Below are 22,648 nucleotides of genomic sequence, written 5' to 3'. Positions count from 1 at the left end.
CTTGGAGGTTCATTAATATCATTAGCATTTAACCCCCTCCCTCTTCCCATCCCCTCCCCGCACATGGCTGACGTCAGACCCCGCCAGGAGTTGGGGGAAAAGCTAAGTGGGCCAGGGACGCCCTATTCCCCTCCCCGCGGCTGCCTGTCAGAGCGCTTCTGGAGATATTACAGGGGACCCAGCCCGCAGCGACAAGCACAAAGTCACGGGGTAATGAACTTCGGGGACCCTTTGCCGCTCAGTGCGCGGCTCTCCCCGGAAACTGGGACCCGGCTGCCTGTTCCCTCGGAAGACTTCCCAGCAATCTAGTTTCCCACTCCGCTCTCTGGTTTGGGCAGCGCCGAGCCCATCTGCCTGAGACTGCGGTTGTGTTTTCCTTCTTTCCTTAAAAGAGCAGCGGTCTGTAGCGATCTGGCCACACTCTGCATGCCTAATGTAGAAGGAGAAATTGAAGACTGAGAGACAGGGATGGGGAAAGAGTGGGATCTTGTCCTTTTTGCTCCGTAGGAAGACCATTTTCGTGTCTCCGTCTCTGTCCTTCACTATTCCTCTCTCGCTGTCCTCCTCCCTTCTTCCTCGATCTGCCCGTCCGTCTCTCCGTTTGTCTGTCCATGCGTGTGTCCATACCAAGCAACATTCCCAGCAGCTGCGGTTTTGCAAGAGCCGGGAAGAAACTTGAGGATGCTTAAATTCCCACTGTGGAACGAATTCTGAGCGCCCAGGGAGCAGCGCAGCGCGTAACCGACACCCACCTGTCCGGCCCGGGAGCCTGCAGGCTGGAGGGCGGCTGGAGAGCTGCGGCGCCCGGCGGCGAGGCGGGCGCTGCCGGCCGGGACTCGGGCAGCGCCCACCAACCGCTCCGCCCCGGGACAGCCAGCATGAGCAAGCCGGCCGGATCAACAAGTGGGTACCTTTCGGGCCGCCGCGGGGCTCAGGCGCGCAGCCTGGGGTGGGCGGGAAAGGAGTCCGGGGAGATCCTGCCCGGAACGCTGCGGCTCCGAGCCCGGGAAAGGGACTCCAGCGGCGTGTGCGCTTTGGCCCAGCTCCTTGTAGCCCGTGAGTCGGGATGTTTCGTGGTGAGGGAAGAATTTCGTTACCTCTGGATTGCTTGATTTCTCACCCCCCCCCCCCCGGTTTGGTGGAAAGGTTGAGACCCATGCAGCCCGCCAGTCCCGCGAGTCGCATCCGCTTAGAGACCAGGTGCGGGGAAAGGGGAGGGGGGAGTGTCGACGGGGGGCGGGAACTAGGCCGCAGCTCCAGGCTGCAGCACAATAACACGCTCGCTCAAAACTCCGAGCTCCAGCGCGCAAAAGCAACTCTGCGCAAAGCGGATTTGAAAGGAATGCTTTGCACCCCGTTTCTAGTTATTTCAAATAATCCTGCAAACTGGGAAGCAGAAACAATTTAAAAGTCACATTTTCCTTAATCCTAAATCCGCGTAGGTCATAACTGGGGAATTTAAAGTATGGCGAACCGCTCTAGCAAAGAGGGGACCAAATCCCTAATCCCAAGGATTTTTCGAGCGGGAGCTCGGCAGAGGCAGGAGTGTGCGGCCTGTTCCCTTCGCGCGCTTCTCTCCTCCCTCAAACTTGCCTAGCTGGTAGCTCCCCGTCAGAATGTCGAGCCGTGGCTTATCTCTAACCAACCCCAGACGCCAGAGTGGGGGGCTCCGTGTCTGTGTGTGTGAGGGCATCTGCTCTCCCGGTGCCTGCGGAACCCGAGAATGTGGAGGCCCGAGCCGGCGCTGGGCGGGCGTTGTCGCAAGGCTCGGATCTCCCGGGGGCATTTCAGTTCCCGCCTTCCGGTGGCCCAGGGCTGCCTTTTCCGGGGCCCAAGACTGGAGGTAGCCCCCCGCCGCAGTCCCTACGTCCCGGAGATCTCCCGCCGCCCTTGTTTTCTTTGCCTATAGCATTTTTGCGGCTCCTTGCTTTCCTCAAACACCCCCTCCCCTCACGCCCTCATTGTCTTGAGTCTTTGAAAGTTGGGAGAATCCAAGATACTTCTGAGAACTGATGATGAAGTCCCACTTAAGTGGCAAGCAATTCACTTTATCCGTTCGCTTTGGTTTGGGTGTTACCGTTTTAAAAATTCAAGTGAAGTGAACGTGAACAATAAAGAGAAACGGAGAGATGTTTAGAACCAGGGCAGAGGGAAGAGAGCAGGAAACTTTGCCGCCGCACAAATCAGAGCCGACCCTTGCGGAGGCCTGGCGTTTCCAGTTAGCCTCCGGCCTACGCTGGCCCTTGCTGCTCCAATTTCTGGGAGGCGAGGCGGCCTGGCTTTTTGTGGCCCAGGTTCTGGAGTGTGAGGTCCTTCCCTGGAGGGGCAGAAGGAAACCTTTTCTGCAGCATTCCGAGCCTCTAATGCAAAAACAGAAGCCTGCGGGCTTCGGCAGGCCTCCTGGCTACTTCGCCCTGAGACAGGCCCTCGCCTTCTTCCCTAGAAGTAAGGAGCCTCGGACTCCTTCGCCCACTTGGGGTGAGGAGTCGGCGGGGTTGATGCGTGTTGGGGTGGCGGGGGGCGCCTGAAAAGCGAGGCCTCGGAACAGGGGGAAGGGGCAGGCGCCAAGCTCGGTTCGCTGGGGGCCCGCACCCGCGCGCGGTGGACTGGCACCTAGGTGAACCGCCCGGACTCAGAAAGAAAGGCTGAGTGACACGCTGGGGAAACTTGGGAGCTTTCCAACTTCCCAAGGGCCCGAGTTCGGCCTCGGAAGCCTGAGACCCGGCGCTGGTTCGGCCGCAGCTGTTATAGTTTCTCAGGCCCGCAGGAAGGCTGCCCCCGCCCGCGGCGCCGCTGCATCCCGGTCTTCTCCAGACAGGTGGCGGCAGCCGGGCCCGAGACCTGCGGCCCTCGGGCCCCGGGCGGCAAGGAGGTCGGCGCGCAGCGGGCGAGGTCAGGACCGAGCCGGGCCGCGAGGTCTGCGGCCCCCGCCTCGCTCGGTTTCGCACAGCTGGAGGGCAGAGCGATGTCACCCGGGAGCCCCGCCTGGGTGGTAACAAGACCCCGGCCAGTCACCCCTGCAGCCCAGACTAACTTCTTTCAACAGCCTCTGATGGTAATTACAGTAATCGAAGCTGCCATATATCTTTAGGCAATTATGACACACAAAAAGCCCCGAGGGGACCCCCTGGCGAGGGAAGTTAAGAACGGTTTTCCAGCCTCAGGAAACTCCCGCCTGCCTCACGTCGGAGCTCGCTCGGTTTGCTAAATGAGAGGAGCTTTGCAACGGGGTCAACCAGCTTGTCTCGTGACCCCAAGTCACCTTTACGTGGCTGGGTGGCGGAGTCTGAGGCGCAGACCCGCTATGCCCCGGAATTTTCGCGTCCCTCCCTCCTGTGCCCCGCCCCGGGCGAGTACGCCTGCCTCTAATCTGCCCCAGGAGCCGTGACTCGGAGGTCTGCTCCGTGGCAGGGCCGACCCGCAGCTGTGGAGGCCCCGAGGGGCGACTGTCGAGGAGCCCCGCACCCCGCCCCAGCTGGAGGAGAGTCACCCACCCTGCACTGGTCCTCCCTGCGTCCCATGGGTTTCTCCAGAGATGTGCGTCCCTGTCCTCTGTCTGGATGGGAAGCGGGGGGAAAAGAAAGCCCACTACTGCTCCTCCTGCGCGCTCATCTTGGCATCATCAAAACTGCTACCGGGAAGAAGACAGCTGGGGCGACAAGATTGCTGAACCCCAAACATGGACCCCCGCTCAGCCAGAGGGCGTGTGTCATGCTGGGAACGATGGTTGCAAAATATGGAAACCAAGTTTACTGTTTCTAGCGTGAGTGCGACGCAGCAGAGCTCGCGTCCCCGGTTGCTGGGCGGCTGTGAGTTCCTTTGGGCGCACTGACAGGCCCAAGGGGGTGAGGGACAAGACCCGCTGTGGCCTCGCCTGGCGCTCTCCAGCCCCTTCCTCCCCCCAGCACAACCTCTCCTCCCACCGTACTGGAAAGGGGGCGTCGAGGCGGTGGTCGCCTCGCCGCGCGCCTCCCCCACCGGCCTTTGTCGCCGTCTGAATTCCCATGCTACTCTTTTTGACGGGTCACTGGTGGCTGTATAGGCAGGTGCTATGGCGGGGTTGTAATTACCCAGGCCGAGCTTGGTCGTTCCCGAACCCCCACCCCCACCCTGGCCGCCGGCGCTTTCCCTAAGTCCCTCCTTCCCGGCCCCCAGCAGCTCCTCCTAGGCCTTGGTCAGGGGTTCGCGCCTACCAGGACGCCTCAAAATCCACGAGCAAGTTTCCACTTCTGAGACCTCAGCGGCCCTTCCCGACGTGGGGCCCACGCCTTCTCTATTCCCCTTGCGGGGTTGTTCTGACTCGCTTCTCTGCACCCCAGCCTGATAGCGTTCCCGAACCTGAGCGCCCCAGGGAGCAACTGTCGAGTTTCATCGAGGCGGAGGCATCTCGGCCCCAGACTGGAGGCCTTTGGTCGAGTAGCGACTTGAAAATTTAATGTAAAGAAGTTAATTATTACTATCATTGTTGTTAGTACCAAAATGTTAACACTTTAATACTTTGTGGGAGGAAAGATTTCTAAGTCCCTATAAATCTCTTCAGGCTTGTTGGACTCTTGAACCTTAGAGAAAATAGTTCCTTCTCTTCTGAATTTTGGGATACAACCCTCTCCCTAACATTCCTCCAAGGTCCATGGCCACCCCAGGCTTGAGGAGATTCCAAGGAAAGTTCTCTTAAACCAGGCGACTGTCGAGGCCAATAAGGGTGGAGAACAGTCTAGAGAAACCAGCGACATCCTTTAAAATATCAGCCTCCCACAGTGGTGGAAAACAGGCAGGAAGGGACCCAACCGAGATCTAGTGTGAGGAGACAGGTCTTTGAGGAAGAAGAACTTGGGGAGTGGAGGGAGAAGGGGGTGGCTGTCCCGCGCTAACCTGCTAAGGGATCGCACACGCGTCACTCTCGTTTGCCCAGCCCGGTCCTAGTTACTTTGGGGGGAAAATGTTCTTTTCCTAAAAGAAATAATTTCTCAAAAGCGATCCACTGAGCATTTTTTAAAATAGGTAAAGCGAAAGTTGGGCAATTACCACTACCCTTATTATCATTAATAATCCTAGTATTAGCATTACAATAATAATCCTAATAATAACAACCGCCCGGCAGCTCAGAGAAAACTCGATTGCCTTCCAGCTGCCATCCCCGGTTCCAGCCGTGTTTGTTTTTCTTCTTTCCCCTTTTACATTTCAAGTTTGTCTCCTCGCGCGCTAACAACTTTCTCTGTTTAATGCGAGAGCGGGGGAGGGACGCGGCCAAACTTTCCGCGGAGCAGAAAGGCAGCGGCGGCCGTGCTGCCGCCCCGGCCTGCTGTAATCTTTTATTCCAAAATGGGTCTCAGCGATTAGAAGAGACCCAAATACATGTAGCGGTGCATGAATAATGCTCATTGTAGGAAACTGACACTTGCTCAAGGAAAAAAAGTTTGGCTATAAAATCACTTCATTATTTGCTTTTACCGCAGCTTCGGTGCTAATCCCTTCAGAGGTCAGATTGCTTAGCATCTCTCTCTCCCGCTCCCCTTTCCTCCCTCTTCTCCGCCCTCCTCTCCCTCTCGCCCCTTCCCCCCTTCCCTGTCTTTCCTGCGATTTCAGGCCGTATTTTAGATATCCCCTGTAAAGTGTGCGGCGACCGCAGCTCGGGGAAACACTACGGGGTCTACGCCTGCGACGGCTGCTCGGGGTTTTTCAAACGGAGTATCCGAAGGAATAGGACGTATGTCTGCAAGTCTGGAAACCAGGTACCTCGGCCAGGGCTGCACCGCCCGGCTTCCGTCTGCTGCCTCCCCTTTCTTTGTTTGTGCCAAGGCCTCCTCCGAGTTTCCAGGCTGCTGGGGAGAGACCAAGCTCTGACCTCTCCCTTCCTCTCCCTCCTTCCCGCCTCAACGCTCAGAGGCCCTTCCGCGTGGGAAAGGCGGGAAGAGCTAAGGGAAGATACAGAGTTTGCAGGGGAAAATCTGAAATCCCGGCTCCTCCCTACACACACAGACACACACACACACACACACACACACACACGTCCCACTTTTTGCAATCCTTTGACACACTTTGACACAGGGTATGGCCCACACCCAGTGGCTTTGAAGCCAGAGAAGGGGACCTAAGGAACTTCAGAATCTAAACCACAAGGGCAATCTGGAGAAAGGCTATGTTCTGTTGCCTGCACCCACCCACATTCCTAGCAGCACCCAAGCTCAGTGACCTGACCACTGCCTGCCATGATAGAAGGAAAAGGCACAAGGCATCTCAGTCAAGGTTGCCACCCAAAGTGAGCATGATCATTTGGAACATGGAGAGCTTGCCCTGTGAAGGGCTGTGTCCTTTCAACTTCAGAGTAGCAGGACTGCTCTGGTAGTGGTCAGTGGGGCTTCAGCACGCATGTGACTTTAGCTAGGCAGAGTCACAGGAAAGGCAGAGTGCACAGGAAAAGAAGACTCTCAAGGAAGAGGTAAATTGGATCCTCTCCAAGACTCCCATGTCTTCTCTTTCTCTGCTTAGAAGATGTGCCTGGTTGGTTGTGTTTTGGTCTTGAGCAAGCAGAACTGTCTCAGAGAGACAAGGGGGTTAGAGCATGGGCTGAGAGGGAGCCAAAGCTTCCAGAAAGAGCAAGTTGGACCCCCTGACTCAGTTCCCAGCTCAGCAATAGGCTCATTTCAAGGAGATCAGCCTTTTGGCCCCACACTTTGCGTTCTCCTCAGCCAGGCACACAGACCCTCAGCACAGAGCCACCACTTTGACTCCCAAGAAGATCCTGGAGAAAGTATTAGTCAGAAGTCATCCTTTGGTAACCAAAATGGTAAAACATCTTCACTAATTAATATTTATATATGTGTATACATACACAAATATTGTCTGCTGCTAGTGAATTATTCTATTTCTAAAGCTATGTCTGCTCATATTAATTTCCAATAGATTTGGATTATCAACAAAAACATGATGATATTTACATTTGGATAAGTTATTTTGAACTCCAGCCCTGTTACCTGCTTAATTGGGTACACAGCTCTGTATCAGTTTCTAGCTCACCATATGGACACATCACATTACACACATGCAGGGCTGTATCCCTGTAGCCCCGCAGGAATATGAGATTACTGTGGGTCCTCAGATTTGAGCAGGCTTCTACTTAAATTACCTTTTAATTTTATGCAATGCACAGAATTGGGGAATCAAAATCTCAGATGTTATGCTTGATATTTTCAAAGGGGTTGGCTATCAATTCAAACATATTGATGTCAGTCCAAGTCCTTGTAAAGGACTGATAATAGACTCATCAGGCTTGGTGTCCTCTCCTTACAGAGAGAATAAATGGGCTGAGCTCAAGCACTCATCTTTCTCTCAAGCTTCAGATATTTATATACATATGATCTGATTTCAAGACACTCTTAAGAACAAATGAAGGCTTCGATTTTGCATTAGCTTGTTTATCAGAATACTAGGAAGATGACATTTGAGGATAGATATACGACTGCATTTAATAACAAGTTCTCTAAACCTCTTTACATTGAGCTATTACACTGGCCCTCAAAGATGCCCTAAAGAATTCACTTAGAAAGCAAAGATTATTTCCTTTATCTCTTTTATTCTAAGATTAGATAAATAATATTCTAATTTATTGTTAACAGTAATTAAAACATATGGAAATTATTATGAACCTCTGCCCCACCTTTATTGTAAATATTACCTCAACATATTTTAAATCAGAAGGGTGGGATCTCATAAAAAAGTATATTCAAGTGTGTTATTTTTTCCTAAGGGCTATTTCAGAAAGTGTGCATACTCCAAATTCAGAATATATGAATTTTTTAGGTTATGAAGCAAAATAAAATGCATTTATTATATTCTCTTTCTTCCCAGTGTACATGTAACAGTAGCAAGTCATATAAACACAGGAGAGCACCAAACTTATTCTGTATTTTTGGTGTATAAAATGCATATGTAGCTGTGACTATATGTATCTATGTATAAGTTCCCTCAGTAATAACACCTAACACTGAATGAACACTGAAGTTCCATTAGAAACTTTCTCTGTAAATTTCCTCTTCTTTAAAAAAATTTTTTAATCTTTATTTATTTTTGAGAGAGAGAGAGAGAGAGAGTGCAAGCGGGGGAGGAACAGAAAGAGGGAGACACAGAATCCTAAGCAGGCTTCAGGCTCCAAGCTGTCAGCACAGAGCCCGATGGCATTCGAACTCACAAACCGTGAGATCATGACCTGAGCTGAAGTTGGTCGCTTAACTGACTGAGCCACCCAGGCGCCCCTGTAAATTTCCTCTTCTAATAGCCAATAGTTTCCCAGAAAGTGTCATTAGTTAAAGCATTTATTTTCTCGTGCATCTCAAATAAATATTTGTAAGTCAGTAATTAGCTCTTTTTTCCCCCCAGTTATAATGCCAATTTTCTCAGTCCATATTATCGTTTTGTCAGACAGTCCATCACATTATCTTTCTGGTCATATTTACATAGTAGGCATCTGTAGATTTTGCCTAGGCCTTGGACTCTTCCTTTCCCATCCTCACCTCTGTAGGTCTTGCCCTCCTAATCACTCTGGCTTCTGCCTCACTTTCCAGGAATGGCTTTGTTTCCATGAATCTGTGCTGAGGCAAGTCTTTAAGACAAGTTTCACATGCTGGTTATAAGAATGGCTTCAGGCACAAAGGCAAGAGTAAGGAAACAGCATAGTGAAGAATAAGTGGGAGAGAGTTACCTGACAGAAAGTAACAGAAAGAGGTAGACTCTGGACATAGCGGCGATCCCGACCAGCATGCCTGCTCCCAGCCCAGCTCTGACGCCTCCGCCTCTGGGCCAGGTCGCTGTCTTCGGTACTGAAAAGTGTCGCTCCTGCTGCACCACCTCCGCGCCTGGAAGAAGTTCCCCTCTAGAGCTCCTTCCAGCACAGCAGTCGGGCAACCAGGCGCTGGGACCCTTCACCTGCTTTGAGAAGGACTTTTCCTCCTTGTCCACTTTCGTAGGGTCAGGGGCTATTCCTTTTGAAGTAGCCCCTGGAATCCCAGCCCTCTCTCTGCCTGGCCCTGCTCATGCCCAAGACCTTTAAGTCTGGCGGACCCAGGCTTGCATCTCCTAGGTCCGTGGCGGGGTCCGTTCCCGCCTCCACGTTTCCCTCCACCTGGCGCCGGCTTCGCGTCTCCAGTCTAAAGGCCCTGGGGCCGCTGACCTCCTGCACTCTGTTCCAGGGAGGCTGCCCGGTGGACAAGACGCACAGAAACCAGTGCAGGGCGTGTCGGCTGAAGAAGTGTTTGGAAGTCAACATGAACAAAGATGGTAATCAGTACCGCTTTTTATCGCTCTAATGTTGGTTGACTAGTAAGCAAATTATATGTACAGAAAATACGTGGCACTCCAATGAATGTAAATCATCTCCCCAGCACATCTTTCCAGATGCTGAGAATTGGCCTCGGACTTCCAGTCATATCCTTCCGTCTCTCTGCATGAGCCCCCCACCCCCTATGGAACTCTCCCCCCAGTCCCTATCCTATGGAACTCTCCAAGTATGGCCCATGGCCACATTGGAAACTTGTGCCCCATAACCACCCCCACGGAGACCGCGATGCCGGGAGCCCCAGTCTGCTGGGCACACACGCGCGGTATTTCCTGCTTCACATCCTAATACCTCTTCTAGCCTCTCTTTGCAGCTCTTTTGTGGCCACTTCTAAGCCTGTTAGTCTCCCGCAGAATCTCGCAGTCTGGATAGCCTTCGAGGGTGGAGATCGTGGGGACTGGGGCACTGTGTCGGAGGAGGGAGGGCAGAGACGTAAGCACTCGGAATTTCAAGCCCTTGTTTGCTAATTCAAGATTCCAAAATCAGGATGGCCATTGTGGCGATCTGGGCTTTTTCTGGGCCTTTTCTCGGTTTTACAAAGAGAGGCTGGAGAGGCAGGGTGATGCCTGGGGGTGCCTCTGACACCCAACTCCCAGAAGGCTCTTAAACGCGTGCAGCAAGAACTAGGCAGTAAGATGCTTCTTGCGCAGAGCTTAGTCCAAGTGCGTGTCCGGTGGTGTCCTGGCGAGGGCGCCCCAGGCCTGGCCTGGGTTGCGGGGGCGGGGGGGGGGGGGTTCCTGGCCGAAAGGGAGGAATGGGGTCTCAGGATAGGATGCTGAGAGGACTTTGCCTTGGCGACAGGCCGGGCTGGGTGGCAGCACCAGGAGGCACAGCGCCCACTGGGGAGTGATCCTTCCTCCGCGGCACAGGAAGCAGGAGGGAGCGTCCAACCTGTTGAACTTGTGTATTGACAAGTTGTCAAGCTCTGCGAACGGAAGATTGCCCTGAATTAATTTGTTTGTTTAAACTGTTGGCGGTAATTGTCACATCTCCCTTGCCTTCCTCCAGCACACTCCAAGACGGGCGCTCCCTCTTTCCATCCCACAGTGTGCCCCGGGCTCGGGTCTTTTTCTCCTGACGCCCTAGGAGGCCAAAAGCCATTTCGGCGGGGGTGGAGGTGGGGGAGCAGGAAAAGTGTGCAGGGACGCTGTGCCTGGCTGGGTGCAATGCTCCCTCTCCCTTTTGTCGCATACAAGGGTATCTAACTACTCCTGCCCAGAAGGTTTCTGGTTTCCCTGCGACCACCCTGGGTGGGAAAGAGTCCTGAACCCACAGAGAGCACACCTAGTCTTGCTTGAGGCGTGGCCTTTATCAGACACTTGGGGCCCGGCTCTTCTTCTCAGCCTCAGCTCTCTAATGCCTCCAGTGTAAGACATTGTCAGAGCGTCCTCCGCGCACACATTCCCTCTCCCTCCCTCTCTTCACCTCTCTAGTGACCTTGCCTGCCCAGATGGGGCATTTGGCCCGGGAGAGCGGCAGCGGCTAAGTGTTGTCCAGTCTTTGATCCCTGGGCATTCGTCCATCTGTCTGTCTCTGCAGCGGTGCAGCACGAGCGGGGGCCTCGGACGTCCACCATTCGCAAGCAGGTGGCTCTCTACTTCCGTGGACATAAGGAAGAGAACGGGGCGGCTGCGCACTTCCCCTCCGCAGCGCTGCCCGCGCCAGCCTTCTTCACCGCAGTCACGCAGCTGGAGCCGCATGGCTTGGAGCTGGCCGCCGTGTCCGCCACCCCGGAGCGGCAGACTCTCGTGAGTCTGGCTCAGCCCACGCCCAAGGTTCGTGTCCCTGCTGGACTCGGGAAGTCTGGTGCCTAGCTGAGGGAGGAGAAGGGCCTGCCCATCTCTTCTGAGCGGGGAGGGGTCAAGCAAAAGACAGACCTGGCCACGGTGCGGGTGCCGAGTCAGGCTCTGCAGGGAGCTGTAGGCCCCCTCCCTACTTTTCCCTGTTCAGCCAGGAGTGCTCAAATTTTAGTGGGCAGTAAAGTCACTCTCTGAGATGGCTGCAAATGTGGACTCCCTGGCCCATTCCCCATAGAGTCTGTTTCTGCAAATTTGTGGTGGGGCCCAGGAACCTGCACCTGTTAAAAAAAAAAAAAAAAAGCCCTTGGTGTGGAGCCCTGGCTGAACAACCTAGGTATTTCTGGAGACCAGAAGAGCACTTCTGTTTCTAGCAAAAAGGAGTTGGCTACAGCTGGTAGAAAAGAGTCCCTGAGTTGCAGATCTCAGGGATCTGTTTCCTTGGGCAAAGCTGTGGGTCCCTAATGCAACAACAATGTGTGGAGCTCACCCTGTTAGGACAGTTTGAGGAATCTGGCTTCAGTTTCCACTCTCCCTTCCCTCTTTTCTGAGATGCATGTATTTATATCACGACTGAGTCTCTACTTAGCAGGGCCACAGCCTGAACCATTTCAAAAGGCTGCCACCTAGGGACTGCCTTCCAGGCTTCCAGCTGGTACCTACCCAAAGCACCCACTCCAGGCCGAGAAGGGGAGGGCCAGCTGCAGCCCCACTCTGCAAGGAAGCCAAACACCTGGGCACACACACAAGCACAATATTTAATATTGCTTTCTTACCCTTGATGTGTATAATAAGCTTGGGAAAGTAGTGTTATGAATATGTTGTCAGTTATGAATGGGAATGCTCTGTAAATGATTAAGATGTCTAATTGAAATATTTCCATAATATACTAATCCTTTCTAAAAATACTCATATGCATATTTGTGTTTGGGATGCCTATTAATTTATACTTTTTTCACATCTATTTTTATTTACACAAATGCAAGCAGCTCTTGTCTAAATTGGGAGACAGGCCCGGCACTTTGCTCAGCCTGAGGAAAACTTGCCACAGGGGACAGAAAAACCAGATGCCCCTCTGGAAGGAATGGGCCCCCAAAGACTGGAAATGGGCCTTTCCCAGTGGTTATTTCTCAAAGTCTATAGATACAGATGTTTGTTTTTTATCTACCAATGGCAACTGCATGTTTCAGCAGAACACCCAAATTCCTGTCTCCTTCCCTGTTCTAATTAGAAAATTAAAAGATTGGCTCTTCTTGCAAAGCTGTGGTTTCCTCACTCCCTGGTGTTTCTCTTTCTTCCCTGCTTAGTACCCCCATGAAGTGAATGGGACCCCAATGTATCTGTATGAAGTGGCCACAGAGTCAGTGTGTGAATCAGCTGCCAGGCTTCTGTTTATGAGCATCAAGTGGGCTAAGAGTGTACCAGCTTTCTCCACGCTATCTTTGCAGGACCAGGTATGACCAAGAGGGTACTGAGCTCTCGGGGAAGGGGGGGGTGGGTAAAAAACAACAGTCATCAGCCTTATGAAACTGGAGGTTATCTGGATAAATCACGAAGGCCAGCCATCCTTTCCTAGCAGCAATGGGAAAATGATTTTTACTAGCTTCCTACTGTGGGTTCAAAATATCTAGCTATGGAACCCTTACTAAGAGATGCAATTATGTTATTTCAGGAAAGTTAGATCTGGGCTATGAAAAACAAATATAGAAGAACATCTCTCTCCCTCTCTCTCTGTTTAATTGAATCACAAATTTTTGAAATCTTAATGATATTTAAAACTGCTAATAAAACGATGTTTCTTAAGAATATTGGACCTGAGAGAAATAGATGATGAGAGTATTCCCCTGTAATATTTTCAGGGCTAGTCTTAGTATTTTATGTCCCAGAGCTTTATATTTTCCATTGTGATACAGCCTTGACCACTAATTTATCAGCATGTACAGTTAAAGGGTACACTGCATACTCTAGGCTAGGATCTCCCTTGATTCTTTAAGTACTTTTAGAGGTTTTGTAAACACATGGGCATTGTGCATAATTCTGCAGTTGTAAATGACATTCAGAGGGAGAAAGAGTATGTGCTGCTAAAAATTACATTGTAACAAAAGCCAGAAATTTTGTTGTTAAGAATATCAGAAATAGCTTCTGCTGGAATTTTTCTAATCTTGAGGGGAAAAAAGAAAATGAAGTGTTCATAATAACCATTGGCTGTTACCCAGACATTCATGGAAATTAATGACAAACTTCCCAAAAGCTAATAAGTAGTTTTAAAAGCAAATGGTTTATTTATTTAATTCATTTTATACCTAATTAAATCATGATAGTGCCCTTTAATATGAAGCATCCTTCCTACAGACAGACCTAGCAATGTGCTCAAAACATTTAATCTTCTAGCATGGGATGTTCTTTTTTTCCATAGCCTGGACTTTCAGACATGGTCAGAATTAGATATTGTTTACCTTGCATTTTTAAAGTATTATTTTCTGTACTTAATGCAATAAAACTAAAAATAAAGCATTTTCAAAATTAAACCTTTGGTCTTATTGTGATTTTGGTTACAAGCCTTCACAATTCAGCTCTTAGCTCTCAAAAGGAAATCCCTTCACATAAATCATCCAGAATTGGCTGGTTTTTGAGAGATTTTTCAAAAACAGATTTTTTCAAAATGGTTAGGTTCTATCTTTGACCAGGTTTACTGGCTGACTCTAACCATTTGCTGTGTGTGTGTATGTGTGTTTGTGTGTGTGTGTGTGTGTGTGTGTGTGTGTGCACGTGTGTGTGCACGTGCATGTGTGCACACTGGCTATTTTTTCTCAAAACAGGTATCTGTATACTCTTTAATACAAACAAAATTTACTTACTGTCTGCCACTTAGCCCTTCAGTGGAAACCCTTCAACAACAAGCAAACTGCAATGGAGTGGAATCCAGTATATTAATTTGGAAAAGGAGCCAGATTTTCATTTTAAATATTCAGTAGCACATTTTCTTAGAATGAAAATGACAAGCACCTTGATGCTGTCCACTTATGAGTCTCAGAAAAATCAGGCAGTGAGATGAGGTAAACTCAGCAAAACCCGATTAACATAATTACACCCTGATTTCCCTGCATGCCTCTTGGGAATTAGTGATTTCTCCTTGCTCCCTGCCCAGCCCCCCAACCTTGTAGGAAGATGGGGGCCCAGATCTGCACGCTTCGTCTGTAATCCTCGACCCTGATAATATCAGTATTTTATATGAAAGGGATCACCTGCTGAGCTGCTGGTGGCATTTCATAGAGCCTGGGTCTCTGGAGAAGTTTCTAGGTGGTCAGGAATGAATGGATGCAAGGAAATGAAGGGTAAACCCCTTTCCAGAGGAAGCAAAGTTTGGGGAATTGGAATGGCTGACTCTCAGATGCATGTGCTTATCTATAGGCACCTTTTCAAAAAAGAAAATATGGAAAAGAAAAGAAAGCTAGAATATTCAGGGGAAAAATTACCAAGACAGGCATTTAAAACACTTTTTAAAATAATGGAAATTTACATATTGAAATTGTTTATAAATTTATAAATTACACACTATATTATATTATACATCTATTGTATGACAGCTGATGCTTTTGGAAGATGCTTGGAGAGAACTGTTTGTTCTAGGAATAGCACAATGGGCCATTCCGGTTGATGCTAACACTCTACTGGCTGTATCTGGTAAGAATTGCACAATTTAATGACTTTGTTGTAGAAATTACCATAAAAATACATTACTGAAAAAAGAACAACATGTAAAGAATAACAAATTCCTGCTGAACAATAGAGTATACCTGTCATTTATAAATCTATATTTAAATGCAAATAATGTTGTTTTGTTGTATTCATGACTGCTTGCATTGTTATTTAAATGCAAATTACTGTGTTTGTTATCATCCAAGAGAAGATTTTATATTAACTTTCATACAATATAGCCAGTTTACACGGAATCAGATATCTTAGAGTGACAATTGAATAGATATTGATATGCAGAATTCTGTCAAAAATCAATATTAAATCATGAAAATGCCTTCATATTAGAGCATTTATTCCATATTTCTATTCTAGGCATGAATGGTGACAACACAGATTCCCAGAAGCTGAACAAGATCATATCTGAAATACAAGCTTTACAAGAGGTGGTGGCTCGGTTTAGACAACTCCGGTTAGATGCTACCGAATTTGCCTGTCTAAAATGCATCGTCACTTTCAAAGCTGGTAGGCAGACCCCAACCCCTGTCTCTTCTCCTTCCACAGTTTTGCCACCTCCCTAATTCTGCCATCTCAAAGTCCAGACTGATCATTGCAAAAAGAGGTGATGGTTTTTAAGGGAGCTGATACTTTTAGGCTGGCCCCATTCTCGACAGTGGGGACCCTACTGTTCTCCTGCTAGCCATCCATGTCCAGAGAGCTGCTTTCCCGTCTGCATTTCCTGTGTCGCTTATCACAGTTTCCTGGTCTTCATTTCTAGTTCCTACACACAGTGGTTCTGAACTGAGAAGTTTCCGGAATGCTGCTGCCATCGCAGCCCTTCAAGATGAGGCTCAGCTAACCCTCAACAGCTACATCCATACCAGGTGACTCTTGTTTGCCTTGAACGTGCACTTAAGAAAATTGCTTCCATTGTGAATGTGTGAGCAGGCAGTAATAAGCCAGTACAGACCCTGTGACTAATTATCCTGTTGCCAGCCAGTTAATTTAGCTAGAATCTGTGTCCTCACCTATTGCACAGGATGGGTGAGAGAAGCAGATAAGATTAGGTCATCCAGATGAAAGCATTGCCAGACCCCTTATGGCTGTCCTGGCTGAACAAGTTGATCCATCAAAACATTTGAACACATTTGTGTGAATGGACCCTGATATGGGAAAGGTCAAAAATGAAGGCCAAAGTGGTATATTAGTTGATATATTAGAGAGTGGTCACATCATCCTTGAGAGGCCATCTTTAGCCCCATCATGATTGCTGTTTGGCTTTGATGACTGGTATCCACTGAGTTCTGTTGAGTCATAGCAACTTCTGGCCAAGCAGGGCCCACTGGCAGAGAATATTCTTGGCTAGTTGTAGGACCTCTCAGCCACTGGAGCTCCAGCAGTACTCCTCCTGGCACCAATGGACAAGTCCACCAAGAGTTATAGACTTTCTGATTCCATTTTAAGATGAAAAAAAAAAAGGCTTTTAAAGAGTTGGTGGAATCCTGCTAGCTTCTTAAGTTAGGACTGTGGTAGATCTAAGGTTAGAAAAGAGTTGCTACTGTTGTTTATTCTTCAATTGACCTTGAAAGGAAGCCCATGCAAACCTGTCTTGATCATCTCAACATCACCCATAGACTCTCTGTTAGGAGTAACTACATTGAGAGGGTAGAGGCAGTTAATGTCTCTCTCACCTAAGGGGTTGGCGAAATACCAAGTTACCTGTATTCACTGGGGGTGATACCACTTCTGCTGTGATCTGCTTATTTCTATTATAAATCCTCTTTTGAAAACTAATGAATAAAACCATTCCTTGTCCATGGAATATCAGTGAACCTGTGCTGAGTGATAGTACATGTGTATATGTCTTTCAAATTAAAGTGCCATGGTTTTAAACATTTAAATCCATGTTAAATTTCAGAATGTATAGTAAGCACTTAATATTTGTTCAAAATTATAAAATGGAACAGTACATAATTTGGGCACTACCCCCCCGCCCCACTAAAAACAAACTTGTATGTCATATCTGACCTCTGACATCTATAGTCATTGAGGCATAAAGAACATTACACTGAAAAGAATGTGATATCCACTTACTGATTCAGTCAAGCATTTGCTGAGTACTCTGCTACGTGAGGGGCTCCTGGTGAGTATTGTGGGACACTAGAAAGAAAAAGACACTTTCCCTTATCATTGCGTGAAGTAGGCAGAAGTATTCATTCAATTGAGGACAGAGAAGAGAGAAAAAGCAAAGTGTGGAGTGGGAGGGATGAGTTCTAGTTGCTGAGGAAAGTCTGGAAAGGCTGGGTGATGGAGGAGATGACATGTGAGCTGGTCCTTGAATGGCAGGACTTCAGCAGGGGAGAAGGGCTGCAGGGACAGCCAGTAGAGGGACTGGTAGAGGTGCCATGGGAGGTGCCAGCAAAGAGGAAGGGGAGCCTGAGAGGGCCTGGTGCACCAGAAGCTTCTCCTAGGGTGACCTGAGAGAGCTAAACCACAAATTAACAGAAGTCTATTTTAGGAAAATGACAAGTATATTACTTCTACCCCAGCCTCAAAACAAGGAAATTATTGATTGAAAGAACACAACTGCTTTGACATGGAATTTTGTTCATTAAATGTTTATTTATTTTGAGAGTGGGGAGGGACAGAGAGAGAGAGAGAGAGACAGAGAGAGAGACAGAGAGAGAGAGACAGAGAATCCCAAGCAGGCTCTGTGCTGTCAGCACAGAGCCCAACGTGGGGCTCGATCTCACAAACCATGAGATCATGACCTGAGCCGAAATCAAGAGTCAAACACTTAACTGACTGAGCCACGCAGGTGCCCCTATATTCTAAAAATTAATGTTGATTAGTCAGACTCTCTCAATGTCTCTGCCTGTCTGTCTGTCTGTCTGTCTCTCTCTCTCTCTCTCTCTCACACACACACACAAACACACACATTGTTATTGTTTCTAGGTAGTACAGTACTCGACATCTAACAGACAATTAATTCTTGTTGACTATCCAGTCCTTTCCTAAGTAGGAAATGAAAGGAGTGGGTAAGTAGGTGAGTGGATTTTCTACTTGCAGAAAATCAAGAGTTAATGGTCTATGGATTCCCCCAAATCTATCCTTTCTGAAAGTTACTATTTCCCACAGTGGTTCCTCACTGTAGGAAACTTCCAGCATGTTGGGTGAGTGCTGCAGACATGGCGGAGGCTTGTCTAGGCAGCCCCTGCGTACGCAATGCAGGGTTCTTGCTGCTCGGCCTGACCCTGGGAGCTGTTGAAGAGAGTAAATGACCAAGGGGGAAGGGAGATGGGGGTCTTGGGGATTACTTTCCAGGAAACATAGAAGATATTTTGAGCAAGGAGAATAAGTGATGGGATTAGGGTATTTTAAAAAATGTAGCTAAGCTCCACCATTTCCATACCACATTATTAAATGTGGTCTGGTGGTCCTTGTCCCTGGGTGATTATGAAGGTGGGCAGTGAAGGAGCCAATTGGGGTCCTCAGAGGCTCAGAAAGAATGATCAGCCTCGAATCAGGTGGAAGAGAGGGACTCCTGGGTACCCAAAGCTAACAGACAGCCATGACAATTTCTCCCCTGGATTCTATTTGCAGGTTGGAGTGATTGGTCAGTTAAATGCAGTGTTCAGCTACCTAGCTCCTATAAAGGAATTTTGATATCTGTCAGTTTCTAGCACCTTGTGGCCAGGGGTTAGACCCAGCTTGGGTACAGACAGGTGTCCCTGGAGCTCAGTCCTCCAGGTGATTTGTTGTAGTGGAGGGAGACCTCCCTGTAAAGTATGTGGATGCCTGATTCCAAACAATTGACTGAAGAAATATCAGGGCTACAGTGAGGAAGTGGCTTACAGGCATCTAAAGGCAGCAGAAAATCGAACTTGCACATCTGAGCACAGACGCATGTTGGACATCAAGAGAGGAAATTGTTAAGCAATTTCTCACATCTTTAATTATATGCCAATTTCATTGACATGAAAGTTGGGTGGCACTGCCACCCAACAGAACTTAGTCTTTAATTTGCAGTGTAATAAGGATGGAATTATTCCTGAGAGTGACTAAGTATAATGCCTGAATAATAATTTGGAGAATTGCTTCGAGAAGGAAACCATTTTATTTGAGGGAACTAGCCTGATGAGGGAGTCTTGAGAATCAGAAAATGTGAGTGTTATCACTACTTTTATCATCAACACCATGGTTATTTTCGACACTGGCAACCTTTAGTGTATTATTTGACCTACACTTAGCACTATATTTCTTTAAAACATTTTTTTAAATGTTTATTTATTTTTGAGAGAAAGACAGAGCCGAGTGGGGGAGGGGCAGGGGGAGAGGGAGACACAGAATCTGAAGCAGGCTCCAGGCTCCGAGCTCCGAGCTGTCAGCACAGAGCCCGACGCGGGGCTCGAACTCACGAACAGTGAGATCGTGACCTGAGCCAAAGTCGGAGGCTTAACCGATTGAGCCACCTGGGCACCCCAGTAACTGTATTTCTTAAAGTTACCTGTTCTCCAAATGAAATGCAACCCCTTTGCTAATGTAAAGACAGTGATTTTGGCAGCATCATTTATGTTCTTCATGCCTCAAGTATTCAACCCACACAACAGGGCCAGTAGCACCTGCGTAGGTCTCTGTCGCAGGGAGAGTGTGGTATTAAAGAGGCCCAATCAGGAAATTATGCTGAAGATGGTGTGCGTTCACGTATGAGATGCGAATTCCCATGAGTCGTTGCTCTTACCTTGCTGTCATGGCTTCTCCTATTCCAGATATCCCACTCAACCCTGTCGCTTTGGGAAACTCCTGTTGCTTTTGCCAGCTTTACGTTCTATTAGTCCGTCAACGATAGAAGAAGTGTTTTTCAAAAAAACCATCGGCAACGTGCCAATTACAAGACTGCTTTCAGATATGTACAAATCCAGTGACATCTAAGCTCTGAGTCCCCACTTTTCAGGATGGGACAGTATCTGATGAACTTCTACCCACGGAGAATAAGCCTCAACTAACAAACCCTTCAGGAAGCATAAACCTGGGAATGTGTAGCCTTCAGGAAAAAAAAAATGCCAATTGACACAAAACAGTTCCAGTCGCTTTGACCTGCTGCCTCGGCCAGGGTAGGGCAGCCTGGGAAGGAAAGGGGTTGTCACAGGACCACCTGAGCAGAGCCGCTCCCTGGGAAGGGGGGCTATAGTAGGGAGGTTGCCACAGGCCATGCCATTCTGCTTCTTACCTGGAAGATCAGGCTGAACTCTCAAAAGCTGAAACATCGGTAGAACTTTCTTTTCCTTTTTAGCAGATAATGTTGGGTAACCAAATATAGTTCTGTATATAACATCAGACAGCAGCCTTCAGAACTATTTTATGTTGGAGAAATTATTTTAAAAATAATGGTTAGGTCTTAAATCAAAAGTTTTATCAAAAGTTTTTCTTCTATCGTAATACATCATGAAGTGGCCTTCAGAACCGAGTTAGTGAATGAAAGGTAGCTTATGCCGTGAGACTTGCTTTTCTCTATCTTTTTTCTTTCCTTTGTCTTTCTTTTGTTTTTCTCCTTCTGCTTCCCCTCCTTCCCCTTCTTCCCCTCTCCCCCCCACCCCCCCACTTCTCTTTGATACCATAGGCCAGGCAACCTTGTCAAAGGAATTGGTGGACGAAAAGGAGACTCTCACCAAGACTTCAGGTTGGATAACATCTCAAAAATAGAAGAGCTTTACTAAAAGAATGCAAATTGAGGGAGGATGAATTAAAACAGCCAAACCAAATAAAGTGGAGATGGATGATGAGGCAGATTGCTGTCCCGTTAACAAAGTGCTGCGACCAAAGGCAATGGGGGTCCGAACTCGTGTTTCAGTCAGTCGCACCAGAGAGTAAATGAACAGAGACATGATGCCAGAAGGAACCCCAAGGAGATGGAGGCTAAAAGCTTTCTTGATCGATCCGTTGCTAACAGCCTGAGACTCTTCAATGCCTTTCAGAAAACCGGTTTCTAGTAAAGCCTTGAATGCGCATGCACGCATACATGCACACACACACACACACACACACACACACACACCGTCCTACACTATAAGCTGCTCCTTTGGTATGAGTCTATACTTATGGAAATGTAGAAACAAACATTTTAAAATAGCTGCTGTACTTTTCACATTTTGATTTATTAGGTACTAGCACTGAGGAAAAATATTCAGCACTTGGACTATCATAGGATGAGTAAAACTTTTCTTGTACAAAGTGAATTAACTGATTTGTGAAGTTAAAAGGTTGTACTCATTGTATTTACAAAGAATAAAAATATATTGGATTTAAAGGAACTCTACCTGATTTCTTAGCCTCCCTCCCTGGCTGGTTCTCACCCACCAGAGAAAAGGTGGCAGCAGCAGCTGGTGTAAAAACTGAAGCTCAGAGCACTCCAGCCTGAAGAACCGAACCACAAAGGCAATTTCCTTTTTACAGTGAATCCCATTTGTAAAATGATGAATAAAGAAATAAAACATAAGATTCTGTTCTCTGAAGCTCTCAAATGTAATTGCATCTGTTAGGAAAATTGCTGTGTGAAGAAGAAAGAGGCCGATTAGCAGAGTCTTCATTCACTCGCTCCTCTCTCTTGCCAACATTTCAGTCCTGACCAGGAGCTTGAAATCATTTAGTGATCAAAAAGATAAAGTGTGACGATCTACATTGGTGAGTAAGATGTGGAAGGAGCAGTAGAAAGTGCGTTCAGATGTTCCCAGCAAATCTCAGGGCACTGGCCGCACCACCAGAGGCCAGGGGTGGAAATCCCAGGTGCCCAAGGCCATGGGCACTTTGGGTTCCTTCTAGGCAGCAGCTCCAGCAACAGTCTGGAGGAGAGGTACTAGCAAATCTTGGCTAAGTCGACCTTAGGGATTGCACGTGTGGAAGTTCAGTCAGGCATGCACTCCTCTGCTGAGTCCACAGAGAGGAGAAGTTGCATTAAAGAAAAGCAAGGTACTCAAAGATGAGTGCAGGAATGTTCCTTGCAACACTGTTCATGTTTGACAATGAAAATGTCCACGGGTGTATACAGTATTACCCTCGTTAAAGTGAATAGACTAGAGCCAATGTATTCGACATGGGTACGTGTTGTGAAATGCAGTGTGGGGGTGGGTGGAAAGTGAATCACAAAACATACATACAGCTGAGTGTTTATGTAAAGTTTTACAACCTACAGAACAATACCAGATTATGTTTATGGGTATATAAATATATCACAAATATTTAAAACAAACACGAGTAGGATACACACGAACTGCACAATAGTGGTTACCTTTGGGAATGTATGAGATTAGTGAAAGGCACCAAAAAGATTCGAAAATGTTTCTGAAGTGGCTTGTTTCATAAGACAAAAGCGAATCAGAAACAAATCTGAGATCAATAACAAGATCTGGTAAAGCTGAGCAATGGCTCTGAGGCTATCCATCCATGTATTAGTCAAGTTTTGCTTCAATAATACTAAATAGCAAATAGCCTTATGATAGCAGACTTGTATTTCTTGCTCACGGGAGGCTGCCTGTCCCTGGGGGCTCGGCCGGGCCTGGTTCTAGGCTGGAGTTTGGGTTCAAGTGTGCTCCAGTGTTTCCTCATTCTGGACTAGCTGCTTGCCCGAAGCAGCTTCTTCGCATGGCAGAGTGCAGAAGTGCAAGATGCGGAATCAAACCACGCAGACGCGTCTGAAGCTGCTGCTCATGTCACATTCTTTCGCTTTCCACTGGCCCAAGCCAGACACATGTGGCCAAACCCAACTTCCTGTGGGCAGGGATGTATACTCCTCTTGTGGAGGAGGGGGACGGAAGGGTATCGCTGACCT

The 22,648-nt window shown here is 48.1% G+C and overlaps 1 protein-coding gene across 1 annotated transcript; it reads left to right on the top strand.

Moving 5' to 3' along the window:
• Positions 1–878: 878 nt before the first annotated feature.
• Positions 879–21,252, top strand: NR2E1 (nuclear receptor subfamily 2 group E member 1). Its single transcript, XM_047102528.1, has 9 exons — positions 879–903; positions 5,587–5,732; positions 9,186–9,273; positions 10,871–11,106; positions 12,435–12,581; positions 14,715–14,811; positions 15,199–15,348; positions 15,602–15,707; positions 19,593–21,252. Exons 1-9 carry the CDS (start codon positions 879–881, stop codon positions 19,753–19,755), a joined length of 1,158 nt encoding a protein of 385 aa, XP_046958484.1. The 3' UTR covers positions 19,756–21,252.
• Positions 21,253–22,648: the final 1,396 nt, after the last annotated feature.

This window comes from Lynx rufus, unplaced genomic scaffold (assembly GCF_022079265.1).
Source record: "Lynx rufus isolate CCGP_SWC_20201006 ecotype Redwood Valley unplaced genomic scaffold, mLynRuf1.p SCAF_6, whole genome shotgun sequence".
In the NCBI taxonomy this organism is placed as follows: domain Eukaryota; kingdom Metazoa; phylum Chordata; class Mammalia; order Carnivora; family Felidae; genus Lynx; species Lynx rufus.
Note: the sequence above shows the minus strand (reverse complement) of the source record. Positions and strands in the feature narration are given on the sequence as shown.